This window comes from Mixophyes fleayi, chromosome 6 (assembly GCF_038048845.1).
Source record: "Mixophyes fleayi isolate aMixFle1 chromosome 6, aMixFle1.hap1, whole genome shotgun sequence".
NCBI classification, from domain to species: Eukaryota; Metazoa; Chordata; class Amphibia; order Anura; family Limnodynastidae; genus Mixophyes; species Mixophyes fleayi.
In genome coordinates this window covers 188,862,783-188,882,871 of record NC_134407.1, presented here as the reverse complement: position 1 = coordinate 188,882,871, position 20,089 = coordinate 188,862,783, and the positions used below count along the sequence as shown (strand labels likewise).

The 20,089-nt window shown below is 41.4% G+C and overlaps 1 protein-coding gene across 2 annotated transcripts in view; it reads right to left on the bottom strand.

Annotated features, from left to right (window-relative positions):
* Window positions 1-341: 341 nt before the first annotated feature.
* SRC (SRC proto-oncogene, non-receptor tyrosine kinase) overlaps window positions 342-20,089 on the bottom strand; it is a 35,054-nt gene continuing 15,306 nt past the window's right edge. Inside the window, exons 2-13 of one of the 2 annotated variants that reach the window (XM_075177640.1) lie at window positions 18,907-19,144; window positions 17,287-17,386; window positions 15,756-15,770; window positions 15,535-15,633; window positions 15,224-15,327; window positions 12,348-12,497; window positions 8,546-8,701; window positions 8,251-8,430; window positions 8,075-8,151; window positions 7,847-8,000; window positions 3,025-3,156; window positions 342-2,944 (exon numbers count right to left, since the gene is read on the bottom strand). In XM_075177640.1, coding sequence (XP_075033741.1) covers window positions 2,736-2,944; window positions 3,025-3,156; window positions 7,847-8,000; window positions 8,075-8,151; window positions 8,251-8,430; window positions 8,546-8,701; window positions 12,348-12,497; window positions 15,224-15,327; window positions 15,535-15,633; window positions 15,756-15,770; window positions 17,287-17,386; window positions 18,907-19,144 — 1,614 coding nt within the window. In that variant the 3' untranslated portion in view covers window positions 342-2,735. The remainder of the gene's footprint in view (window positions 2,945-3,024; window positions 3,157-7,846; window positions 8,001-8,074; window positions 8,152-8,250; window positions 8,431-8,545; window positions 8,702-12,347; window positions 12,498-15,223; window positions 15,328-15,534; window positions 15,634-15,755; window positions 15,771-17,286; window positions 17,387-18,906; window positions 19,145-20,089) is intronic. The other variant, XM_075177641.1, reaches the window with a different exon arrangement.

Below are 20,089 nucleotides of genomic sequence, written 5' to 3'. Positions count from 1 at the left end.
GGTGCAGTCCTTTAAATAGAAGTTTGATTTGATACTGAATACACACAAGAATATATTTACTAACTTGGGGTTTGAAAAAGTGGAAATGCTGCCTATAGCATCCCAATTAGATTCTAGCTGTGATTTTGCAGAATGTACTAAATACATCACAGCTAGAATCTGATTGGTTGCTATAGGCAACATCTCCACTTTTCCAAACCTGCAGTTTAGTAAATTTACCCCACGGTCTTTCAACATATTGACCAAACACCTGTACTTGAGTCAGTCTGCGAGAATCAAAAACCCAACAATCACCAACAGTAAATATTATTGGCTTTACCAAACAAGGCACAAACCACTCATTTTAACATTTACAGTGAACATTTTAATTTTTCTGCCCCCCACCAAAACTAGTTGCCAGGAGAGTGGGCTTCACTTTTTGAGCATAAAAATATATAATGGTGCAATTTGTTCTCTTGCCAACAGGTGGAGCAAGAGGCCACATCTTCCCAATGATTAATGGACAGTATTACCAAGGTATTAGAAAGACAGTTTGCATTGCATCTATTAAGAAAAAAAATAACACGAAAATTAAAATTCTAGAGTCACAGATCCACCTCTCATCTTTATTCACTGTACCATTGTAATTATTGTTATTGCTATGGAGATACAAGCAGTAGTGCCAGTGTTTAAAATGTTAATAAGGTAATCTGTCCATATATCTTCCCCCTTTCATGTAAGACAATTACAGGGAAAGTCCAGGCTCTGTAGATTTCTGACATCCAGCTAAGCTCACCTATTGACACCGTCTCCGGGGTGTAGTTGCCAAAACTGTCTGTGCCTTCTCTATACTGTAGTGTTATTGTCGGCCAAGTGGGACAGTCAATTGCAATGCAGTAAGAAAAGAGAAGACCGGCCATGTGCACCTTGGAGCTCGTTGTCAAAGTACATTTTAGCTGGATAGCCATCTTAAATCATTAAGCTACAATGAATCCACCACAATCTTTACCATCTCCAGTTCATAGGTAACCTTTATTAAAAAGGGAGGTCTGGTCACCCCTATAATATAACCATTTTCTGTCCTACATTATCAAACAACCCTTTAAATGAGGGTAACCCACCAAATACTACAGCCAGATCTGTAGCACACCCCTACATACAGTGTATCTGGGCTAGCACTCACAATACAAAGCTCTGCCCTTGCACACAAGTGGTATATAACCATTAAAAAAAAACAACATGTATATATACACATTTATCTATATGCAGGCAGATAAGTTAGATTGGCACTGTGAGAGAAGGGGCTTTATACCACTCAGGTGTAATGGAGTCAAACTCTCCCATCTCTCTACATTGGCAATATAAATCCCACACCTTCCCATCCCTGAGAAATTTTAGGATTAACCCATTCCATTCTGGCAGAGCCTGACCCTGCCAGTTGCCATTACATAGGATCTGGCAATAGCCTCCCAAACAGTCACACCGAAATGCATCTGTACCAATACCAAAAACCCAATTTAAATTGTTTCAAAGAGAAGGATTACTGCCATATACACTCATAATTGGTCAACAGTCTCATTTAAGTGGAAAATAAAATTAAATAAAGTAAACGATATACAGGGCTTTTACACAATGTGGCCTCCAATGCAGTGACCACCCCCCCCCCATTCCAAAAAAGAAAGACCCTCCCTCAAACTACAACTATAGACTTTCAAATTTTCGTTGCAGTGCATGACTGCAATAAATCATTAGAGTTATTTTAAAGATACTTCTGTCATGACGGGCTCTTAGGAGACAAAAAAAAATGGTAATGTCCCAGTACCCCTGCCCAAAAGCTCTCATTGGCAAAATTCCGTACCATAAGTTAATCAATAATTATAAAGACGTAAACCTTCTGTCACATATAAAGGATTTTCTTTTCTGAATTTCTGTCTGGAAAACCCACTTACTTGCAAGACAAACAAATTAAACAATGAGATTAGTTTAAAAAAAAACCAACAACAACAACACACCAGTATGACGTCGAGAGTGTCTACAGTCTCTGCTGTGGGTTTTAGAAATACAGCAAAGGGCGATAAGTGAGACGTAAAGGAAGGTCTACCGTTAAGCCCTATATGGCAGGTTAATCAGGATACAAATAGTAGTTAGGATAGTCACTTTTCTTCATTATATAAAAACACAGCGCAGCTGCCTGTCCCCATCTCAAGGAGGTCAGCTGGGGGTGGAAGACTATGAAAGACCCCATAACCCACCCACCACAGAATATACAAAAACATGGTATCTGTAATACTCTAGATGAGAAGTCTGTCAGTTAGATGAAAGTCTAAGAATACAGTTGGTGAGAAAGGAGCGATGGTTCCTCCTGAGCAAATTATTTACAACGTCATTTTTTGGAGGGAGTCCGGTGATCCAGGCTCTGCTCAAGTCCCTCTTTCTGGGCATATGGAAGGAATGGATATAATTATTTGAAGAAGGAAAAAGAAGAAAAGAAGATTCTATATCTCAGCAGGCGACATGTGTCAGGAATTCTCTGTCCACAACCAGACCGTAACGGAAAACAAGAAAGTCATCTGCTGGAAACGGAAGATGGACGTGAAGCATCGCCAGAGTAGAAAGCAGCTCTTCCTCTGTGCTGCCAGCAGTAACGAACAGATTGGCAATACTAGTTGACCACCTGCGAAGAGCTGGAGGTGGTCAGGTTAGTGTGGCATCTGTGTCTTGCAGAGGGCGTTTTCCACAAAAGATCACTATCTCCCTTAGAGGTTATCACCGGGTTGGTATTGAGGCTCGGTCGCAGTGAAGTAGTCTTCCAGGAAAGCCTGCAAGTATTCAAACGTTGGCCGCTCTTCAGGGTCTTTTCTCCAGCACTGGCACATCAGCTCGTGAAGGGACTCTGGGCAGTCGGGAGGGCAGGGCATTCGATAACCACGTTCTACTTGGTCTAGCACCTCTCGGTTCACCATGCCTGACAATAGTAGAATGAGATTAGTTGAGGGAAGAAAAACAGGGAGGAAGATAGAGAGCAGAGGTAAAGCTCATACTCACCAGGATAAGGAACCCTGCCCTTTGTGGTCAGTTCTGTCAGAAGAATTCCAAAGGACCACACGTCAGATTTAATAGTGAATCGTCCGTACAAAGCAGCTTCTGGGGCTGTCCATTTAATGGGAAACTTGGCACCTATTGTAAAAGAATCATGTATGAATATTGAGAAATAAAGAGTCATGTACATTTTTCATACATGATTTGTATATATCTATATGATGGTATTGATATGCATTTGTGATGTCATTTCTGATTGGTTATGAGGATCTTTATGACACTATAAAACAGAGACACTCATTACTTTTATCATATGCCTTGAAAAAGATTCCAGGAGGATCGAAACGCGTTGGGCTGTATCCTGAAACTGTGAGGTTGGCTGTTACCCATTGGATAAGGAGCGATTCCTTCCCAAGGATATCCAGATTTAAAGACCTTTATTATATATGCAGATTATCGGTCTCATCTGGTAGGCGGACAATTTTCACTATTTGAGGATTCTTTGGATATTTTTATCATTTTTTATTTAATTGTTTTATAAATAAATAAATTGGAGTTGACGATAATGCACTATGGGATCTTTAGTCTTCTCTTTTCTCTCCAAATGTTATGACTGCATGAATGTGGAATGAGACCATTCTGATGAAAATAATCTATGGACACATTTTGATGCATTGAACTACAATGCTAATCCGCTATTCTGTATATGAGAATCTGTATATTGTATTGATGGACTGTTTTTCCCTAGCGTGTTGTGCCTATAGGAGTTGTATTTTCTTATGTTTACTATTTTTTGTGGAATATTGGGCGATATTCAGATCCATTCCATAGCAGCAATATTTAAGTGCTCTTATTCTATTCCTTATATATCTTTGGTTTCATCTACATTTTCATGAAATTTTCTCTACATAAACTGCACACAAGATATTAATGATTAATCTCTCTATGGATTGCCAAGAATAAACTCATTTGCTCCTTTTTATATTCAGACGGCACTGTATAAATTCTCATCATTACTGCAGCAGGCTGCTCAAAACAACATTAAAGTGCACATATCACTTGTGAGCTATACAAACATCCATGAGAACGCAGCCTGAATTCTTCTCTAGGAACCAGTGAAATTGAGGAGGCATAGAGAATGGAAATGTGTTCACCCTACAAAAATGGCTTCTTCACTGAGTAGAGGTAATAGGTGCACTCTGAGACAAATAGGAAACCAGAGTCCTCTACCACATCACCTACAGACCTTTTTCTTACTTTACTCCCAGTCAGTCAGGAAAGTAATGTTCCACGGGAGAGACTGAAGCTGGCAAAGCTAAATGAGATCATAATGCAAATATTTCCTTGTCATCTAGGTTATTCAAATGAACAGATTTACTTTTGCAAACAAGATGATGACTTTAAAGATAAATTGTTGTTTTGTTTCCCTAAATATTTGCACAGTATTACTGCTTCTTATTCTCTTGTTATTTTCCTGTCTATTTGCTCTCTATCGTGTTCTGTTTTGGACGTTGGCATATTGCACCTTGTGTTTTCTCTGTGTTGGTTACTGTACCACAAAATTCAATAAAGATTTGTTTAAAAAAAATAAAAAATATCTGAAATTACTGCTTAGATATACTCTTCAATAAATGACCTATACACACCAACATTACTCAGCCCACATGCCCATCAGACTCTCCACTTGCCACAAAATGGTCCCGCTAATCCCAAAAGGAACCACATGAAATCAGATCCCTGGTGTACTCCACAACTCCCTTCAGACTTTCCCACATCTCATCCAAACCCACCACTTATCCCAGAATCCCACTCCCTGAGGGTAGCAAGGACCACTTACTGCTAATCTAGTATTCATTAATTCAATTGTTCATTTAAATACATTTAATGTCAGCCTAAAAAGGATTCCCTGCCTTGTTACATGGATGCCGGGGAAGAAGGGAGACCCGTGTGGTGTAGACTACACTGCACTCCTTCCTCCTCTGTTCACATGTGCTGCGTGATCTGCCTGCATTGTGCAGAGGAGGTCATATGTTCACTGATATTTTCTGCTTTAAGACAGGAGCATAAAATTGGGGGACACATGCGACTGCTAACCATCACTGTGCTAAAATGTGTGTGCCAATATCCACCAAAGCCATTTAAAAAAAAATAAAAAATAAATCCACGGTAGCTGGACTATTCATTCTGAAGACCAATAAACACCAATCTGTTTTCATTTGAATGAAATCTGCACATTTGCTTACGTGCCTCTCCACTCCTGGCTGTGATTAATGCTTCTGCAGAATTAAACCTTGTATCCACTAGAAGCTGCACCCATTGTCAGGGTAACTTCCTCTCCCCAACTCCCACAAAGGTATAGTAATAAGCAACCAAATGTTCTTTCCTTATTACTCAGTTTACAGAAAGCAGAAAACAGCCAAAGAGATAATGAATTGAGTATAGTGCGTGTGTCTGAATTCTGCAGGTAATCACAGGTCTTTATCTCTACATCCTTCACACCTTGTATGTAGCGCTACTTCTGAAACCTATGAATGAATTGCTGACAAATTCTGACACTGCAATATAATGCACTTAAGCCTTAAAGTCTAATATCTAACAATGTGAAATAACCACACTGATCAGGAGGCGTCATCTGAACAATGAAGCTTGGAGACTGGAGGGCAGAGTTAGGGAAATGGCTGTAGCACAGCAAAGTGGATATAACGTTTCATTACAAGTACGTTTGCAAGTAACCCTGTGCATAGGTAGAAGAGGAGGGCGGAAAAGCAAATTTAGAAGTGTAGATTTCCATTAAAATAAAAATATATGAATGTTTTATTAAAAGGGGATCTATCATTAAAATTTTGTTAAGGTAGGTGTTAGCAATCAGCTTTTTTTTCTTGAAAATGAAATCACTTATAATTATAAATATTAAATTGTCCATATTCTATAAAGAATATTTTATACGTGGAGCTGCAGCCACTAGATGGCGTGCCTTAGTGTACTGAGAAAATATATAACCAATGTCACAGAACAGCACTGCTGAGAGACCTTTCTGTATGGAGAAAGGTCTGGTCTCCATCTAGTGGCTGCAATTCCATCTAGACAATCAGTGTAACACATTCTGATTTATTTCAGTAACCCACTTTCTTTTTAAAGCATATTAAAATATATTAATAATATTATTATTATTAATAATAATACATAAAATTTCTTGACGGAGATACAGACCCATAAAAATAAGCATAAAGACAGACATCCACAGATACAAATACTAAGAATTGCTGCCTCACAGCACCCAGACCACGGGTTCAAACCAGAGCTCACCTATCTGTGTGATGTATGTTCTCTCTGTGTTTGTGGGTGGTTCTTCTGTCTGCTCCACTTCCTTCCCACACTCCAAAAACATACTGATAGTTTCAGTTTTTGTCAGCAGCCATTTAACCTATTGTGTGTCTGTGTCTCTGTAATACCATACTTGCCAACTCTCCCGGAATGTCCGGGAGACTCCCGGAATGTCCGGGTCGGTCTCCCGGACTCCCAGGAGAGCAGGCAAGTCTCCCGCATCCGGCAAATACCTGGTGAACCACGTCATTTTAGCCCCGCCCCCTGCACCAAAACATCATTTAAAACGCAGGGGGTGGGGCCAAAATGACACGATTGACCCCCTCTCGCCCTCTAGTTACGCCCCCTGTCCGGGATCTCCCGGACTTCAATGCCTAAAAATAGTCACGTATGTGTAATACACACATACGTGGACAGTAACAGGAAGTCACTCATACAGAAACTTACAAACAGATATTTATACATCATTATGACTACAGACACATATACTTTCATGCTTCCACCCAGGACCCACCATATTGCTTATACCAGAATGCTGACATATTGCTTCTACCCAGAAGTTTAGGGATTCTGTATGATCATACTTTACTCTCCCGTGTCTCACTACTCCTAGCTGCTGTCACCATACGGCCAGTACAGGAATAGCAGGGATACCCAGCAGTGGCACGGAGCAGAGGTGGTATAGGGGCAAGGGATGCAAGCTGTGCCAGCCACCATTACTCACACAATGACTGCGCAGTCAGTGACGGCAGCAGCCGGGAGTAATGGATGTAGAGGGCGGTATTACGTATGACAGAGCTCCACTGCTGGAAGAGAGATAGCAGGTCATAGAGATGTGCCCGGTTCACAGCCTGTGACATCCCATAGACCCCACTGATCTAAGGCCGGAGGATCTGCAGGTGACACCACTGCAGACATCTCCATACGTCTAGTCTGTACTATTAGAGTTGCCTCCAATAAAATGCACACTGCTGTGCTTTATATAGAGGAGGCACAGGCTGCATATATGATGAAACATTATAGAAGTATCCTTGCAAGAAATTAAAAACAAAAAAAAAATAAAAAAAAATAAAACATAAAAACTAAAACTATAAGTACATTTTTTAAACTGCATACCTCAACTAAATTAAACGCAATAAAAAAAAATAATAATAAAATAATTAAACCACCATGTCAGACTGCCCGGCAGACATTACCATCATACGACATACTTGTTTTTACTGACACTGCAACATATAATAAACACAAATTTTCGGATGCTGACATTTAAAGCCACGCTCCTATATCTAGACACAAACACCCCATCACATAGCATTTCAGCCACCTGGAATTTGTTTCTTTGTAATACCCGTTTATAATTCTGTATAAACAGAAACACAGCCAGCACAGTATAATGACAGAGTGTAGCATGCACTGAACATAAACAAGCACTTCTATATAATTAAGTGTCTGTATAATTAGGAGTAGACTGGAATGGATGGTAATTCAGAGAATGTGGCCATACCTTGCCGGGCTGTGTACTCGTTATCTTCAATGAGTCGTGCCAGTCCAAAATCTGCCACCTTACACACCAGGTTCTCTCCTACTAGGATATTGGCAGCTCGGAGGTCGCGGTGTACATAGTTCATCCGCTCTACGTATGCCATACCAGATGCAATCTATGAGGAGAGGGAAGTATGAGGAAGCAGCAATAAGGAGACCATGACCAGTTAATTACAAGTAACCAGATTACCTGTGCCGACATATCTACAAGCTGCGGAAGTCGGAGGTAGCTGCCCATCTCACTCTTCAGAAAGTCCAAGAGGCTGCCTGCGGGGGGCAGAAATAGAATAAAATAGGTCAATGAGGATGACGGGCAAAGGATGGAAGCTGTGCCACAAAGCACCGAGTATCACACTCAGCACACACCTTTGCTCATGTACTCCGTAACAATATAGATGGGTTCTTCCGACACCACTGCATACAGTTGTACCAGCTTCTCATGTCTTAGTTTCTTCATCACCTGCGCCTCTTGGAGGAATGCCTCTGGGGACATGGTACCTGGTTTTAAGGTCTTAATGGCCACCCGCGTCGTGCCGTTCCATGTACCTAGCAGCGTAGAAAGTATGGAGTTTGTATAGAGAACAGTGGATTTGCACATCTGTAGTACATAGCATATTGTGGAGACAGAGTTGTGTATACCCAGAGGTCACCCAGTACTCACCCATCCACACTTCCCCGAAACAGCCCTGCCCCAGCTTCAGCTCCAGACGCAGAGAATCCCTTGGTATTTCCCAGGCGTCTTTTGATAAACCTTGAGTCTGGGGCTTGGATGTAGGACACACACTGGTAAGTCGGTGGCAGAGTCCATCTGCATGTTCTGAGGACAAGAAGTGGAAACTTGTTCAAGAATATGACATATACAGTAATCCTGTTGCTGCAAATGGGACAAACTGTGAGAGCTCAGTTTCCTCCACACGAATACAAACTTCTATTTCACACCCCATTTTCCACCTGTCTTACAAGGACATCCATACCCTAAAATTGGCCGAGCTAGAAGTAGAGTGGGTGGTGGCATGTCTTATAGACCCAATGGGGACCACAAGAGGATCGGTCGATCAGGGCATGGCAGTTATTTTAACCTCATCAGTTTCCAACTAAAATCTAGTGTTTGTTTTGGACGGAGTGATCTTCTAAGTGGATATGCAGTCCAGCGGATTTATATGGAATGTCTTTTCCTAGTCATGTTTAATTGTTGGGCCTGACTTTTAAGGCAAGTGAAAAGCTTTCAACTGCATGTAAAAATAAAAACCATTCCATACTCATTTGCGGTCATACTTGTTTTGCGTTTTTTTTGGATACTGTTTGATCTATTTTCAGTGAATTCAAAGCATGTCACTGCAATATACCTTAATGGGAGCACCTTGTGTAAATACCCAAGAGCGGTTAACAGCTACACCAGCATTTTGGTGTATTTGTGCTATTCATTTCAGTTGTGCCCTACATGTAGAAACTTCAAAAACATTGTAACAAATGGGACACTGAAATAACTAGAGCTTCACAGCATTGTTAATTGTTTTCCCCACTTCAGTAGAGATTCAATTAATACTAATGTGTGATTAAACCAGGGAATACCCAGGACTCCCTTCACCACCCTTCGGCCAATTTTGTCGCAGCTAGCTTGACAGTTTCTGATTGGCTGAGCGGCTAAAAGGGGTCCTGGTCAATTCAGTTCAGTCACTCCAAGTGGAACACTGACGTCCATTGTTGGGTTTTGCTTGTTTTTATTTTTCACCATTGGATTACAAGACGTATAATCCATTGTGATCTCTTCTTTAAGAAGATGCCCTTGGGATATAAACAATTTAGTTTATTAATTTATTTATTAATAAATAGATGAATGATCTTTTTTAATAAATGCAGTATAATGGGAAGGGAGGGATCTTATAGACTGCAATTATACTGGGGCTACTGAAGTTACTCATTACCCAGGAAGCACAGTTTTTACCCCCATAAATGATCCAGCCCTACAGCCTGGTCCCAGGTCCCAGCCCCGCACCTAGCGGCCTGGTCCCGAGGTCCCAGCCCCGCACCTAGCGGCCTGGTCCCGGGTCCCACATTGACAAGGGGCCCCTATACTGCGGGTTTCACAGGTAATAGTGATAAACAGTTGATTACTATAGTAGGGGGCCCCTAAACTTGATGTGCTCCTGTTTTAGTCAGAAGTAGGTGCCAAGATGTCTAGCGATTTGGCTGGTTAAGGATATGAGAAGAAAGGTGGGCTACGCTTCCCATTTTTACTTTATGAACAGATCTTTACTCATTCATTTAAATGGCCCATTCATTTTAATGGGGTTTCTACACGTTGCACATATGCTGGATATTTCATTACAAAGAATAAGTTATTGAAATAAACAAGAAAAACCTCTGTGTTGATAGCATTCTAAAAGCAAACGCATCCCACACATAACTACATGTATATCACACATGAACTGCACATCAAATAACATAGCGTTTATGTACTTTGTTTCCACGCACGCTCTCTGGCAACACCAGAGGGTTACTGCCCTTACACTATCATGTACATATGATGCATTTATATGAACATAAACAATAGGACATCTAAACAATTAACATTTAGCGTGTAAGGCGCTCCAACAGATATGCAGCCGAGCACATATACAGAGACTCCACTGAACCTCTAATTAAACATGTATACAAAGAAAAGGAATACGGACATCAAGCGCTTAATCTGTTGCACAGGTGACGTGGGAAAGTTTCCTTTTAATCCTGCATACTATGCTGGTGTAACTGGATGGAAGTTGTTAAATCAGTATGAACTCACAAAGGAAAGAAAACAAAAACACTTATGGTGCAGTATGTCCAACACTTTTATGCCATGTGGAGTACTTATTCCTACATGATCTATAGACCAGCAGGATATTTGAAGGCCTGATACTATCCTTCACACTGTAAGCATAGGCCCCTAAGGGACAGAACACAAGTGAAGATTGGTCTCGTTACTGAACTATTCACGGTGGAAGGAGAGAAGCTGCCTTTATGTGTGTTGGATTATAACAAATATATACATTCAGTGTTGGACATACTGCACCATAAGCGTTTTGCTTTGCGAGTTCATACTAGATTTAAGAACTTCCATCCAGTTACAAAACTATAGTATGAAGGATTAAAAGGAAACTTTCCCACGTCACCTGTGCAACAGATTAAGCGCTTGATGTACGTATTCATTTTCTTTGTAATAGGACATCTAAATCTATACAAGTTATGTATGATTTACACCAAGTGAAAATTAATTACTATATACTAACTTAGCATGTTCAAAATGTTGTACATATCTATGGTAACGGGTACAGCTGAAAAAATAGTTTATATATTAGTGTTTTGGGCAGATTCATCATCATCATTTATTTATATAGCGCCACTAATTCCGCAGCGCTGTACAGAGAACTCATTCACATCAGTCCCTGCCCCATTGGAGCTTACAGTCTAAATTCCCTAATATAGACACACACAGACAGACAGAGGGGGAGACAGACAGACAGAGGGGGAGACACTAGGGTCAATTTTGATAGCAGCCAATTAACCTACCAGTATGTTTTTGGAGTGTGGGAGGAAACTGGAGCACCCGGCGGAAACCCATGCAAACACAGGGAGAACATACAAACTCCACACAGATAAGGCCATGGTCGGGAATCGAACTCATGACCCCAGTGCTGTGAGGCAGAAGTGCTAACCACTAGCCCACTGTGCTGCCCGTTCAGTGAAAAAACAAAAACTAAAAAACAAAACAAAGCTAGAAAACATACTGATTAATACTGGTTGTTAGAAACACTAAGTATAAACTGAAGTAATTTTACAGAAGCAGAGAGAGGAAGTAGGGAATGCCATCTATATGCCAGACAGCCGCCACCGAATAGAATTCTCACAGATTCCATGGGTAAATGCACGGAGTCCTGAAATGCTTCTATTCTCCCTTCTATTCACGGGTACGGAGCTCACATGTAAACTGCATACTGCCCACTTCACGGGTAGCCGGAGCCCCAGGGATATTATGAAGGAATGCTCTTTTTCCCTCTCAAGCAGCAATGAACACACATAAAAGTACTAATCTGAAAAGCTTAGCAACCAACCAGACATTTGCTTTCATCGTGTCGCTTGCATTACACAGATAACTGCGAATGTCTGACCGGTTACTATGGTTTGAGTGCAGGTCTGAACTTTGAGGAATGTTGTAATAGAACCATCACAGTGTCTCAGTCTCAGTCCTCCTCTTATTTACTCATCTCTAAGAAAACAAAGCAACCCAAGATACTGCATCACATAGAGGCATTCTGGGGGCTCAACTCAGTTTTGAATTCAATCACATCCAGTAATTCTAACTTCCAGAAGATATTTCTTCTCTCTTTCCAGCAAATGTTGAGCTTGTTTTACCAGCATAATTATCTTGCACTACCTTACAATCCCCCCCACCCAATTCCCACCCCCTGTTCCCGCCCTGCTCTTACTGCTGTAATAAGCCACCAACTGCTGCAGGTTGTTGAATTGAGTTCGAGATGTAATGTAGAAGCCGCCACTGTCCAATTTCCGGATCTTGTAATGTTTGACGTTTAGACCGCGGTTCGGATCATAATCTGATACAGACAGACAGTAAGCACCTGCCAGACACAGGAAAAAAAGACTTTAGATAGGTATTGACAACAGCTTATATATCACTAGCAAACATTCACTAACATCTGGAAAAAAAAAATGACGTTTATAGATGCGTATGAAAATGAGGCAGAACGGGAAAAAAATGTCAATTTGGTGAAGAGTTTTTATTTTCATTGTGTTATTATGATAGATGAGAGGATGTTTATTTTCCAAGTAACAACACTTTGTACATTTTATAAATATGATGATTCTATAGAACTGATATTATGATTACTGATACACACGCTATGGTAAATTCACTGCAGGTCACTACAACAGTAGAGGATACCAGCTATTGGACACCTGTGGAAATGTTTGTCTCTGCTGCTTAAGCTTTGGTATTTTTTAATCTGAAACAGGCATGTAATCTAAAGTTTACACAATCCATTGAGACCAATTATGCAGTCCTCATTGATGCCAAATGTAGTAAAAATGTTATTACAAATTATTCCCACTAATGCTTTTAATATAAACTCATCAGGAGTCTGAAGCTTGGCGACAAGTAAATACAAGGGAGATATGGAAGACAAGGATTAAACAGACACCAAACTCCTTCAAATCTGTTCTGATACAGAGACAGAGGAACAGTACACTCACTTGGTGTAGATGTGGCCAACCTGTTGCTCTCCAGGTGTGGTGAAACTACAAGCCCCAGCATGCTTTGCCAATAGATAGCCAATCGAAAGCTGGCAAATCATTCTGGGATTTGTAGTTTCACCATACCTGGAGAGTCATAGGTTGGTCAGCTAGTGCGTAGTGTTTCTTCACCACAGCTAATTGAAGGACTGGGACCCACAGCCGCTTGGGGAAGCTCTTGGAGATTCCCTGCGATCCTCCCTAGGGCCCCAAATTCCCTGCAATAAGCAGTGATCAAAAAGTCATTGTATTTCTCCTTTATAGGAGCAGCACATCTGGTTGTTATGTAAGAGTGGACAGCGGTAGTAGGAAAAGGACTTTCTAAGGTACAAATGAAGATTATGGAAGGTCCCAGAATGCCATACTTGCCAACTTTTCCTTGTTAGCATCAGGGAGATCACGGGGGAGTTGGGTGTGCGGGGGCGGGGCTTGACGAATCGTATAATTTTGGCCCTTCCCACTAAACGTTTGTCACAATTTTGGCCAATTACAGCAGGGGGGGGGCTAAGATGACACAATATTTGTATTATTAAGCCCCCCCCCCCCGCCACTTATCTATTGTGGGGGTTGAGAACCAGGACGTTGTTCTGCTCTCCCGGGAGGTCAAGGAAAGCAGCTAATGAATCTCTAGAGACTGAAGTGTCTTTTACATTTCTGTCTCCATTACTGCAGTCATGTTGTCTTACCCGTCAGTCTTTGATTAAATCTTGGTCTCCATGAAAATGGCCACCTCCATAGGCATCAATACATGGACCTAGGACACAATTTCTGAACTGTGTCATCATGCCACAGATGGCAAAGCCAACCACATCTTGTACTGGCTCAGCCTCAGGGAGAATGCCAGACTCTTCAGGGAGTGAGGGAGATCACCCCTATTTCAGGGAGTCTCCCTGACTCAGGGAGAGTTGGCAAGTATGAAGAATGCTGAGGGGGGGCCTGACTGACGTTCAGAGATTTCAGTTTCAATCAAAAAATGCCTGAAAATCCCTGTTTTGTTTTTCCAGAAAGGCAGAATTCCTCTTAATAATATATGTAAGTGATACATAGTCTTCTTAACTAGGTCTCTGTTAAAGCTGATTTTGAAAGATAGCAACTAAAAATGAAGATTTGTCTATTCAAAATAAATCTTTATACAGCTATATAATTGTCAGAAAGGGCGCATGCAAACAAACAGTCATTAAAATAGGACCACTGCACAAACAATCAGTTTTTGGATAATATTGCTATTTATAGCATTGTTGTGTATGCATCTTTCTCCCCCCACTGAAGGGGAGTCAGAAAGATTAAGTGTGTGCAGAAAAACAAAACACTGTATTACAAGTGACAGATACTGAAAACACAGCACACACTAGAGAAACAACAAAATAGGAGTAATAAAAGGTAAAAAAAAATGGGGACACTGAGATCAGAGACTACTGAAATATTGAATATGTTGAATAAAAAATAAAATAAAAACAAGTGCAGAAAAAAAAAAAAAAAGATATGCTAAGATAGGAGAGCAGAGTAAAAAGGGAATAGCCAGTGGGTTAAATCAGCCTGTGGCTCCCATTACTGCAGTATAAAAAGAAGCATATTAGGGCTGAGCAATTACACACCATCTCCCCCCAGTACCATGCACAAGAGGGAGAAGGGAAAGAGGAGCCCTGAGGCCGCAAGCGAACGCATCGCTTCTAGTTGCTATGGGTAACACAGATATTCATCTCACTGACCCACTTCCCGCTGCTTCCACCCCCCCAGTTGAAGTTTCCTCCCTCCCCACGCTGCCAAAGGAAGGCCAGACAGAAGGGGTGGGGGAGTTAGAGAGAGACAAAGAATGAGCAAAATGGAGACAGAGAGGAGAGACCAATATCTCTCCTTAATGTTCCCTTATGTACCCTGCTTAGGTCTCCCCCTACGTTCTCTCCACTTCCAAGCTTCCTCCTTTGTGCTCGCCTACAGCTGTATGGAATTCTTCATCCACTTTCCCCACACACCTTAAGTCCAGCCCCTTCTATATTAATAACTTCCTTCCTCCAGTAATCCGGCGTTCTAGTACAAGTGTAGTAATGCTGCTCACCTTTGGTGGTCTCACTCTCCCTCACTAAGAAGGTCCCCCGTGGGTTCTCCTGGTTCAGCAAGAGACGCTCCGACTCTCTGCGTGTAATCTTCCCCAAGTACCACCTGCGTAGGGTAGAGTCACTGTGAATCAGTGCACACACCAAAGGAAGCAGAGATATAGGACAGGGGGCAGATTTATGAGATATGAAAACAGTAAATGTGAACGAGGGGGATATAGAGTTATGAAGAGTAATCAGAGTAGATTTATATAAAGGAAGTGACTAGTTGGACATTGAAGTGAAAGTCATGTGTGTGCACGCTGACACTCACTCTTCAGCCTGGATAGAGTCAGAAGGAGCCACATAGTTGCTGGGAATATAACCAGTCTGCCCAGAACTGAGTGAACGAGCCAGCCACCAATCGCCTTCCCTACAAAACACACAAAGCGTCACTCCAAAGACTGCCTGCAATGGTGATATTACATGAAAGGCATGATCACAAAGCTTACATACATGTGATGCCGAACTTATAACATCAATGTAACCACGTACCTGATGTCCGGCCTCCTATGGTCCAGCATGGAAGAGAAAGAGACTCAGGATCAGGCATGAAGACAGAGAGAGAAGCAGTGCGAGAGATAGAGAGCTGGTGCAGAGAGACCAGCGCATGAACAAAGGAGCAAGATAACATCGTAATTGCAAATTAAAACCAAAGAACAGATTGGCAGAACATGAATTTAACACAACGGAGTTTAAAAATAAAAGGTTTTTAATATCCTTACTACAAACATAAGTGAAATAGGCTTTGCTTCCTAAAGCACTATATCTAAAATGCAAGCAACACAGTGTTAAAGGAACTTGTTGTGCCATTGACAGATACACACACAAACCATAAGAAGTGGTATCGGCCTGGATATGTAACTAAGGCTGTGCGAGGGGGGTAACCAAAGGTGCAAAGCAGAAGGGGATAAGAACTATTGTAATTTAATTTGGTTACAGGATTCTTTCTTGCCCCAGGAACTAACATTTTTAGTTATGGCTCTGTGCAGGGTCCACCAGTGAAGTCAGTTATAAGTGCCTGCTGGAAAAGTAGAAAACGTAGCAACCAATTTATACAAAATGACACTATAATCTAGTATTGACATAACCTGTTAATGATTTGGCGATATCAGAGGCAAATAAAGTCACGTTTCCCATGTTTCCCTTTATGCTACGGGACCATAGGAAGACAAAGCTGTAAGTGTGGGTAAAGACTTTCTTCCTATGCACACCAGACATCCTGCCTGTGAGTGAAGAAAACTACAGGGACCGTAGCGTGCATTTAGCTACATGCAATTTCAAGTATCTTCAAGTGGTCATTTGTTGGACATTATTTAGAGGTGAACAATCTTCTTTTCCCCATATTAATGCAATAGCAGAAGAGGTATTGACTATTAAAGCTTTAAGTCTGGCCCTGCATTTAAACCCTCCATTCTTCCATTGCAGACCACGGGGTAAATGTATGAACATGTGGGTTCTTCAACACCCGCGTGTTCAGCGATTAAATTTCAAGCGGTGCTGCATTGTAAAGGGAAACTTCCCTTTACAGGTAGCGGAGGTACGGCTGAACACACAGCATTAAAACATGATCTGTGGGACTTACTGAAAACCAGAAAATGTTAAGATCTACAATTATATGGTGTGGGAACTTTTACATAAGTATTTGTGAATGTCACAAAAAATCCATTTTCAGATAAGGTCAACTTGTATTTTAGGTTTTTATAGGTTGTGAATAAATACAAATATTAGACACATATCTGTAAAACTACATGTAACTACTATACTAAAAGACAATATATTGCATTCTAAAGCAATTTCGTAGATTCCACAATTACACTTTGTACATTCCAATGGACAGAATGAAGTTACAGCCGTAGTTGATCTGTATAACCTGGATGAGGACCATTTGTAGCAGCGTTTTAGGACATTAGAAAGAGGATGCTAGAAAAGTGCCACTCTTTGCTTCAGTAGGAGTGATGATTATTGAAGCTTTGGAGGAAAAAAAAATAAAAAATAAAAAGGAAGTCATACATCTCCCACTCACGTGTTGTTGACGATTTGCAGTCTGTCTCCCTTTTTGAAGGACAAGTCTGTTTCTGTACGAGACTCATAATCATAGAGAGCTACAAAGGTGGTGACACCCCCTACACAGGAGAGAGAGAAGGGGAGGTAACTGCACAAGTATCTGTCTCGTACAAGGTAAAATGCTTCACCTAAGCAGCTAAATGTGGTCCTAGAGCTTAATCATACTTGTCACCATTATGACAACTATTTCCAGGGACACTGTAGGCAACCAGGTTCATATGAAAAAGTGTTGTGTGGGGACCATGCTATATATAGACTTAGGGGTAAATTTATCAAGCTGCAGGATTGAAAAGGTGGAGATGTTGCCTATATCAACCAATTAGATTCTAGGGGGGGGTATTCAATTGTTAGCGTTAACGCTAAAAAACGAGCGCTCAAAAAATATTACCGTTTATACGGTAATATCGCGCGCGAAAAGCGTTAATACGGTAGTTTACTTGCGGAATTTCAGCTCGCTGTTTAGGGAGCTGTGAGCTGAAATTCCGCGAGTAATTACCGCATTAACGCTAAGATTTTTTGAGCGCTCGTTTGAGAGCGTTAACGCTAACAATTGAATACCCCCCATGCTGTCCATTTGTAGAATGTACTAAATAAATAACTAGAATCTGATTGGTTGCTATTGGCAACACCTCCACTATTTCATACCGGCAGCTTGATAAATTTACCCCTTAGATTCCAATATCGTTCTAACATGACCACTACACAATACTATTACACTCCAGTTTTATTATGATCTATAGTATATTATGACCCTGTCTTTAGCTTGTGTTGTGTATTTATCATAATTAAATTATTTATATGGCGCCTGCATATTACGCCGCTCTTTGCAAGGAAAATGTAATCAATCAGATTAGTCTCTGCTCCAGTGGAGCTTACAATCTAAATTTGCTAGAACACTGACTCCCACACTAGGGTGAATTTTGCCAATTAACCTACTAGTATGTGGAGTGTAGGAGGAAACCCACGCAAGCACGGTGAGAACATGCAAACTACATATAGATAGGGTCCTGGCTGGACTTGAACCCGTGACCCCAGCGCTGTGATATGTATTTTACTATGTATGTAAAGAGCGTAACAGAATTTCCCAGCGGCCAGATCATGTTGGTGGCATAGTGTAACACAATTGTGATTACGATTATGCTCAGTGGTTACTTCACGTTGAGTAGGTAAGTACCCTATGTCTATAGAGCGTGTTCGATTAATAATAGAATGGTATTAAGGTCATATCCGGCGGTCAGGCCATGTTGACTAGGTGAATTGTCTTTATGAAGTGTAATAAATCTGTATTATAATCCTGCCCAGTGATTATGTCTGGAGGCCAGAGAATATGATTTTGTTGTATTCTAAATCACCATGTTATATAAAAATTATAACTTATGCAGTATACAGGCAGATCCTGAGAATTGCATCCACAAATAAACTGGGGAAGTACTAGAAGGGAAATTGTCAATATTAAAAGCTATGGACATGGTGAAGTACATACATTTCCAGGGACAAACCAGCAAGACCCGGAACTGACCCAGAAATCCAGGTCATGTCTATCAAAATTATTCTGCCAGATATATTAACCAATACTAACCTGCCAATGGACCAGTCCTCTGCGGGGAGGTGATGGTGTCCGAAAAGTTTACCCCTCCAAACGGTGTAATATCACAGTTGCCCCCAAACGGCTGGGCGGTAGGACGATGCGAGTCTAGGCTCTTGCTGGGGGTCTGAGAAGCAGAAAGGGAAGGGAAATGCGGATGGGACCCTTCAGCAATATCTAGACTGCGGCTCCGGGGGCCACCTTCCCGCGGCTTGCTCTTCACACTGCCCATCTGTTTCAGAAGAGAGGTTGTCAATATTGCAACAAGTTATTAGAATGTTATCCTACAAAGGAATGCATTATTAGACATAAACGTGAATGAAAGACGCCAGCCCAGCACGTAGGAGGTTAATTCTCTATTGAAAAGTTAATTGATGTTCTTTAAAGGAGGTGGGTGTCTCTGGGACCCTTAAATGAGGTCACAAGCCGCCTGTTGAAACAAGCTAAAATGTGGCCCTCCCACTCCTCAAAGCAGAAATGCAGAGGTGGGGGAGAGTTAACTGAATGTCTTGGAATGTGCTGTGATGGCAGAAGCAGGGGAGGGGGAGAGAAATAAATAGGGGGGAAAAAGGGATGTTGGCATGGAAAGGAGAAGGGTGCGAGGAGGAATGAAGGAACAACAGGTGGTAAAATAGACGTGATTAGCGAGCAGAATGGAGAAGAACAGAGTCATTGTGACTGCGAGAAGCAGTGGGAAGAGTACAGAGGAGACGACTGTTGGAAGCGATGAAGGATAATAGAGAGTTGAAGAATCTAGTACGTGTGTTAAGCTAGTTGAACTTAGAGAGAATTTGGCATGTGCAAACAGGCACAGGGAGCTTATACTGTGTCAGAAGTTATTTGAATACACATCACAGAGGTTGCTGGACTACATCCCCCATGATCCACAGACAACCAGGGACAAATATTGCCCATCTCCCCAATTATTTGTCCAGTCCTCTGCTCCTACCAGTTCTATCATTGAACCTAGTGAAAGAATGGCGACAAAAGTCACCATAAATCAACTAATTAGGGACATTTTGGCTGAGGAGGGGGGCAGCTGATTAAAGAGGGACCTGGGCAATCACATCTGACAAAACAGAAACACATAAAAATTAATATTCCATAGAAATACAATCCTCACTGCTGATACACAAGGGGTAGGTATATAGCAGGGAGTACGGAGCCTTCCGCAGCT